Source organism: Podarcis muralis, chromosome 4 (genome assembly GCF_964188315.1).
Source record: "Podarcis muralis chromosome 4, rPodMur119.hap1.1, whole genome shotgun sequence".
Taxonomy (NCBI): Eukaryota; Metazoa; Chordata; class Lepidosauria; order Squamata; family Lacertidae; genus Podarcis; species Podarcis muralis.
In genome coordinates, this window is record NC_135658.1 from 37934315 (window position 1) to 37942231 (window position 7917).

General features: G+C 50.1%; 1 protein-coding gene across 7 annotated transcripts in view; it reads right to left on the minus strand.

Annotated features, from left to right (window-relative positions):
• Positions 1 to 7605, minus strand: part of CD47 (CD47 molecule) — a 46135-nt gene extending 38530 nt beyond the window's left edge. For 5 of the 7 annotated variants that reach the window (XM_028726713.2, XM_028726708.2, XM_077927198.1 and 2 more), the window contains exons 1-2: positions 6835 to 7262; positions 1750 to 2103 (exon numbers count right to left, since the gene is read on the minus strand). In XM_028726713.2, coding sequence (XP_028582546.1) covers positions 1750 to 2103; positions 6835 to 6883 — 403 coding nt within the window. In that variant the 5' untranslated portion in view covers positions 6884 to 7262. Of the gene's footprint in view, positions 1 to 1749; positions 2104 to 6834 lie in introns of all 7 variants that reach the window. The other 2 variants (XM_028726709.2, XM_077927197.1) reach the window with 2 other exon arrangements.
• Positions 7606 to 7917: the final 312 nt, after the last annotated feature.

Here is a 7917-nt window from a genome sequence, read left to right on the forward strand (position 1 = left end):
GACATTCTTGCCACCATGAATGCAGACCAGCAGCCTAAGCCTCTTCAGCCTGAATGATGCATCACCACCAGAAGCAGGCATTGCCAAAAGTGGGCACTGCCACCTTGCCTATGGCTTGCTTGCCCCTTCTCCACTTACCACACTGAACATCCAATGAATGACGGAGGGACAATGTTCATCTTAATCATGGCACCAGGGAGGGCGGGTTTGAAACCTCTCCTCCATCCAGCCCAACTTTTCAAGGAGATACATATTGTCCCTTCCTTATTTTGCCATCCACTGTGCTGTTTACAAACCTCATATGGGAACATTGGGACTTTGCAACCCAGTTCATGTTGCCTTCTTGTGGAGAAAAGGTTTGTGATATTTTATTGCAGCCACCTTAACCTGCTGCACTGTTTGGTTTTGTGGTTTTCAGACTGGCTGCGTTTTATGAGCTGCATTGGATTTTGGTAACGAAACAAAGGGTGCAGGTACTTTAAATACATAAAAGAAAATAAAAGAAGATAAAAGAAAACTGCCTAAAATCAAGATGCAAGCAGGAGTGGCTCCCCTGGCAGGGAAGAGGAAACAGTCTCCTGGTAAGGTCATCATGAGTTTACATGAATGGGGAGAGGTAAAGTGAAGGCAAGGTCAGGGCTGAATTGGCATAGCAGCAGGAGCACTGGATTGGTTCCACTGGTGTGACTGCACAGCCCTGACATCATTACGTTCTTGCCCCTCCTGATAAGTGGCAAAGAGGACCAGCCACAATGGTATTCTGATGTTGCTCCTAACCTCAGTTTGTATTGATGATAATTAGTGTTATATATTATTAGTGCTTTATTTTACGCCTGCTTCCCTGGTGTTTGTCCTAGCACGGCTTCAGATTTGCTACCAATTTGTGGTTGTAGCTACTTGCATTAATCCCATGTTCTGTAATGGCATTGTGCCACAGACAAAAAAATAAAATAAAAATCACTTACTGTATTTTCCCGTGTATAAGACTAGGTTTTTTCCTTTAAAATAATGTCAAAAATTAGGGGGCGTCTTATACCTGGGGCCATCTCCCCCCATTTTCTTAAATCTGAGTCCCCCAAAATAGGGGGCATCTTATACATGGGGGCGTCTTATAGACAGAAAAATACGGTACTTTATTATCACTGTAATTTATTATATTATAATTTTCCATTCCATTGCCCATTCATAAGGATGGAGCTCTTTTGGAGCTCTTCAAGTATGCCTGAAACATTACCATCTCAGATAAATCTGCTGTCACCTACCTGCCAACATGGCTTCTTGCACCCCCAAAAAATTTGCTTGCCAGCTACAAATGATCCTGGCCCTCTAGGAAGCAGAACACCAAGAAACAGATTCTCCAACCTCCAGCAAAGCTCTTCCCAAGTCATAGAGGATTTGGTGGAACGTTTCTTGTGCTGTGCTGAGCAAGCCCAAACACATTCGCCAAAACTCAGTGCAACACGAGACTTCTGTCTGCAAGACACAGCATGAGAAGCCACACTGGGCACACAGCCCATTGTAAAGCTCAATAGAGAGCCCCACCCCACCCTGCCCTCCTCTAGCAGCCACAGAAGTCTCAGGGGAGGGAAAGACTCCATTGTCAGCACCAATTCTATCTGGCTACTAAACTAAAATGTGTGGACCCCTGGCTACTTTGTCATTCACCCAAGAATCCAGATAAATTATACACGGGCCTTTAAAAGCACCAGTCTTGATACATAACAGAGAAAAACAAGACAAATAACTTACGTGTACCATATCGAAGTTCAATTACATGCTCTCCTTCTCTGTTTCTTTCTACTACTATACATGTGTAGTTTCCAGGAACGGCTTCCTTTAGAGACATCTTGATTGATGCAACACCAGCAGTTAGGTTCAATATATCCAGTAGATCTACACTCAAAAAAGTATTGTTTTTGAAATACCTGTTCTCATAACCATCATAAGTAAAAAACTCTTTCCCATCTATTTTCCAGTTCAAAAACATTTCCTCTCTGCTGAACCTTTGTAGATTAGTAACTATGCACGGTATGATAATTTCGGTTGTATTACAGACATCAAAGGAAACATTGTGAATCTTCTTAAACATCAACTGGGCAGAACCTGCAAGAAGGAAAAACAACTGTTACTTATTTGAACAGAAAGAATTACGGTAAGTCCTCTGCATTATTTGATATTCCAATGTTTGGGATAATAATAATAATAATAATAATAATAATAATAATAATAATAATAATAATAATTTATTATTTATACCACGCCCATCTGGCTGAGTTTCCCCAGCCACTCTGGGCGGCTCCCAATCAGTGTTTAAAACAGTACAGCGTTACATATTAAAAACTTCCCTGAACAGGGCTGCCTTAAGATGTCTTCTGAATGTCAGGTAATTATTTATCTCTTTGACATCTGATGGAAGGGTGTTCCACAGGGCGGGCGCCACTACCGAGAAGGCCCTCTGTCTGGTTCCCTGTAGCCTCACTTCTCGCAATGTGGGAACCGCCAGAAGGCCCTCAGCGCTGGATCTCAGTGTCCGGGCTGAACGATGGGGGTGGAGACGCTCCTTCAGGTATACAGGACCGAGGCCATTTAGGGCTTTAAAGGTCAGCACCAACACCTTGAATCGTGCTCGGAAACGTACTGGGAGCCAATGCACATCTCAGAACCGGTGTTACGTGGTCCCGGCGGCCACTCCCAGTCACCAGTCTAGCTGCCGCATTCTGGATTAATTGCAGTTTCCGGGTCACCTTCAAAGGTAGCCCCACGTAGAGCGCGTTGCAGTAGTCCAAGCGGGAGATAACTAGAACATGCACCACTCTGGCGAGACAGTTCGCGGGCAGGTAGGGTCTTAGCCTGCGTACCAGGTGGAGCTGGTAGACAGCTGCCCTGGACACAGAGTTAACCTGCGCCTCCATGGACAGCTGTGAGTCCAAAATGACTCCCAGGCTGCGCACCTGGTCCTTCAGGGGCACAATTACCCCATTCAAGACCAGGGAATCCCCCACACCAACCCGCTCCCTGTCCCCCAAAAAACAGTACTTCTGTCTTGTCAGGATTCAACCTCAATCTGTTAGCCGCCATCCATCCTCCAACCGCCTCCAGGCACTCACATAGGACCTTCACCGCCTTCACTGGTTCTGATTTAAAGGAGAGGTAGAGCTGGGTGTCATCTGCATACTGATAATCCCCCCCACACTCCCAATTATTTGTTGTGATTGCTTTGTGCCAGTACTGTTGTTAAGCCATCTTAATCATATCAGAGAGAGGGTGGGGCCTAAACAGACAAGAGTTTCTAAAATATTCAGCTTAGGAACATCTCTGTTTTACCAATATCAGACAATATAAGTTTGCTGTCCTATAGTTTCACAAAGCTTCTACACTTCAGAGATTTACAATTCTATGTGTCAATTTATTAGCTACTCAAAGACTTATTGGCACTTCATAGGCCTGACCATCATCTTGTGGCTTACAATGGTTTTTAAACTATTGAGAACCCAAGGCTATAGTACTGTAACAGGCCTCACCTCGTTTCAAATGATTCTAATTCCCCAGAAGAGAGTTGTTTTGAAAGTAAGTCTGCAGTCCTAACCCCATTTACCACAGGAGTAAAGTAGTGATGTATGGAAGTGAGAGCTGGACCATAAAGAAGTCTGATTGCCGAATAATTGTTGCTTTTGAATTATGGTGCTGGAGAAGACTCTTGAGAGTCCCATGGACTGCAAGAAGATCAAACCTCTCCATTCTTAAGGAAATCAGCCCTGAGTGCTCACTGGAAGGACAGATCCTGAAGCTGAGGCTCCATTACTTTGGTCACCTCATGAGAAGAGAAGACTCCCTGGAAAAGACCCTGATGTTGGGAAAGATTGAGGGCACAAGGAGACGGGGACGACAGAGGACAAGATGGTTGGACAGTGTTCTTGAAGCTACCAACATGAGTTTGACCAAACTGTGGGAGGAGGTGGAGGACAGGAGTGCCTGGAGTGCATGGTCCATGGGGTCACGAAGAGTCGGACATGACTAAATGACTAAACAGCAGCAGCAGCAACACTAATCAAACTCAAGTGGATTTACTTCTGAGTAGACAGGACTGCAGCCTAAACCCCTTCTCTCCTTTACAGATAGTAAGAATCTTGGACCAAATTAAAAGCATTATTTTGAGATTTCCCTTCAACTGCCAGCATTTGAAAACTCTTAAAGCACCATTCCTTGGTCATTGGAAGGAAGACATTGGGAATATTCACAAAAAATACTCAGGTGGTGCACTTCTAATCTCCAATCATTCTTCCTGAGCAAGGTTGGGTTGTGGAATACCTCCCACTCCTGGCTGAGCTGACCTTAAAGCAGCATTTATGATTTATCCAAACATAACTATTAACACTGGCTAAGAGAAAGCCATGCTGGAAGTTGTTGCTGGTGGAAAGGGCAAAGAAGGGGTATGTCCAACGTATGCAATGAGCATGTCAGGGCAAAGAAATGAATTAGCAAAGTTACTCTGCATCCAAATTCCCTAGTCCCACGCAAAAAGTTTAGTGTAATTTACACCACCAAACCTTCAAGTGCAACTAAAATTGACCGCACATGAGTCAATGAAAGGGCTGCCCCCCCCCTTGCAGGGAGGACCCATTAGGATGCAGTTTAATTCATGCAGGAAATACACCAGTGCAAGGGTCTCTTGGCATATCTGCATAGACAAAGTTGCTCTGTTAATTTTCTTTTCTTGTATTTAATGTTGACAAGACCACTTGGTCAGAACATGAGAAAAGCCTGCTGGATCAGACCGAAGGCCTATCTAGTCCAACAACCTATTGTCACAGTGGCCAACCAGATGCCAGAGGGAAGCCTACATGACTCAAAAGCAAGAACACTCTCCATACCGATGATTCTCAGCAGCTGGTATATAGAGGAATACTACCTCCAGCAGTGAAAGCAGAACATAGACCCTTATCCTCCATGAATTTGCCGAATCCTTTAAAAGTCATCCAAGTTGGTGGGCACTGCTACATCCTGTAACAGAGTAGGAAATTTTTGCCCACAGAAAGCTGACATGATTTGAAGGTGTCCTACCTGCTGTCTGAAAAGCAGGCCCACTAGTTGTTTACAGATTTCAATTTTACAGATTTCATTAACTTTTAGGTCTTTATGTTGAACTAGCCTAGTCCCCATCTTCTATGCAACCCAGCTTAGCCTTTTCTGTTCCTCTTTAAAACTCCCACTTTAACTCTCTCACACACTACAGACTGCTTACGTGCTTGAGCCGAAAGGTTGATGCATATAATTTATTAAACCTGTAGGTGGCTGACAGCGGCACATGTTGTGTAACTTGAGCACTTGCACTGCCTGCGTAACCCAGCAACTTGGAAAGCTTGCAGACCAACAGATGTGGGTCCTCTGAAGGGTCACCAAAGCTATAGGCTCAACAGCAGAGTTTCCTTCACCTGATGCCTGTGACCTCTGGAATTCACGGACAAGAGATTGGAGTCAGGCTCACAAACTCTAGCAGCGTGGAAACCACAGGCAACAAGGAGGAAACCACAGGCAATAAGGAACTGCTTTGCAGTCAAGTACCGTGCACAGAATACTATTTGGTGAGTGAGCAGGCCAGGCCCTCTTCTGCGCCCAGAACAGAAATGCAGTGGGATGGTGCTAAAGTGATAGCTCTCTGTGCCCCTCTTCTGCTAGCCCCCAATAGGCTAGTAATAAAAGATGTTTCTTCTTGCAGGCTGGCAACTTTTGTGTGCTGCTTGACAAGGCATGTGGTTAACCCCACCCCATTAACCGGCTGCGACAAAGGCCCAGCATGGATTATTCCGCAGATTACTTCTGCATGTTGAGAAGGAAGCAGCCCAGGGGAAAGGAATGCTCTCCCCCCCATATCCCACTCCACCCCCCTCTCTCCACACGGGATCCCCGTTCCAGTTCGACAGCTGTGCGTTACTGCTGTGCACATGTCCTCCGAAGTTTTCAGGGAACAGCAGCCACACAGAGGGAGACGGTTTACCCGCTGCCACAGCAGTTTAGGTGGGTACTTTCAAGGGCAGCAGCCATCGCCGATGATGATGAGGTGCGAAAACGCCAGCGGGAGCCCGGCCCTCCTATGAGCAGCCACGGAAGCACCGCTTCTCGGAAAGCAGCGGGAGCAGGCGGAGGGAGGGGAGAGGGGAAAGGGACCTTCCCTCCACGTCCCCCGCCTGGTTCCAGGCACGGCAAGTGCCAGGCTTGCCAGCGCCCCAGTTCCCACCTCGAAGTCCCACACACACACACACACACACGAGCCTGCTGTCGGCTCCGCTTCCCCGCACGCTCCGAGCAGCAGGAATCCTGAAGCGGAGCTTATGGAGAGCGTCAGGCGTCGGGAAGGGGGGAAGCCAATCCCAGCGCGCATCAACCCCAGCGCCCGCCTAAACAGCGGGCTCGCTCGAAGGGAGGGGACGTGGCGCAAAGCGAAGCCCTGCCCGTCATTGCGCACTTTGGTGGGACCAGCAGCGGCTCCCTCGCCAAGGACGGCGCGGGCTCCCACCTGCCAGGAACAGCCAGCCGCGCACCTGGGTGGTCCCTCCTCGACCCCCCCACCCCCCTCCCAACCCCACGCCCGCCCTGGGGCCTGAGGGCGGGAGAGAGAGAGAGAGAGAGAGAGAGAGAGAGAGAGAACTGCGCCGCCGCCGCCGCCACTACTCCGAACCTGCTCCACCTGCGAAGCGCAAAAAGCGCAGGGCGAAGCTCCCGCGTTCTGACGCGAGGGGCGAAAGTCGTCCGGGCGGTTAAACGCCCCGCGGAGGGTTGGCGGGAGGGTGGAGAGGGGGGGGGAGGTAAGAGAGAGAAAGAGCCAATGCAACTCACCGGCGCCCAGAGTGCCCAGCAGCACCCAACACACGCTCAGCGCCCACATGTCCAGCCTCGGGGTGGGCAAGCCGCCGCCGCTCTCCGCTCTCTCCGCCGCACTGATTCTTCCGGGCGAGCCGAGGGAGGGAGCGGGCGGGCGGGGGCGCCGGAGGAGCCGGAGCGGGGACCCGGAGTCGCCCAACCCGCAGCCTGACGAGCTTCCGCTGCTCCCTCCAGCCGCAGCGCGCGGGGCGGGGCCACACGCGGCTTTTGCTTTCGCTCTCCGCCGCGGGAGGGGAAGGCGGAGGTGGGGGAGAGCGGAAGCCCTCCGCGCCCGCGGCCCCACAGAGGCGAAGCCGAGCCCGCTGCTCCTCGCCGCCGCCGCGCGCTCCTCCCCAAATTCCTTCTCCCTTTCGGCTCGGAGGCGACCAGGGCGAGCGGGACCTGGTGCCCAGACGGGGTTGATTTTTTTTGGGGGGGGGGGATGAGTCCGGTGGGTCCGCCTCGGAGCCGACGCTGCTAACGACCGCTCTCCCGAGTCTCCCAGCCGGCGGTTGGCGGAGTCCTGGGCGGTTCTAGCGCGCCTCGCCGCGCGCCAGCTTCGGAGTCAACGCCGAGCAACTGGCGAGGAACCGAGGAGGAATTCTGAGTCACACGGAAACTTGCGCGAGGCGGGCGCCGTCAAGGATACCGCCTCGCCCGTCTTATGCGAATGCAGCCTGGGGCGAGATGGGAACGGGCGCTGTTCCGCGCAGCTTGCGGAGATCGCCTTGGTCCAGGCGCTGCCTCTTGCCTTGCCTGCACGGGAAGGACTGCCGACCGTTTTCAACACAGGGGGGGAAAAGTTGCGTGAAGCCTATATGCTGATAAAAGGTTTTCCCGTCCTCTGGACCTTCAGTGGCCCGATCCTAAATACGCTCTGTATTATTCCCTGGGAAATTAAGATTGAAGATGAGAGCTTTTAAATCTCGCATCCAATTCGCCTACCTACGCTTTGCCTGCTGCCTTGTGACTCCATCATCATCAATAAAGTTTAATTAAACCAACGCTTTTGAAACGTTTGAAGTTAAATGTGGGGAATTATTACGCCCGTTGACAAAT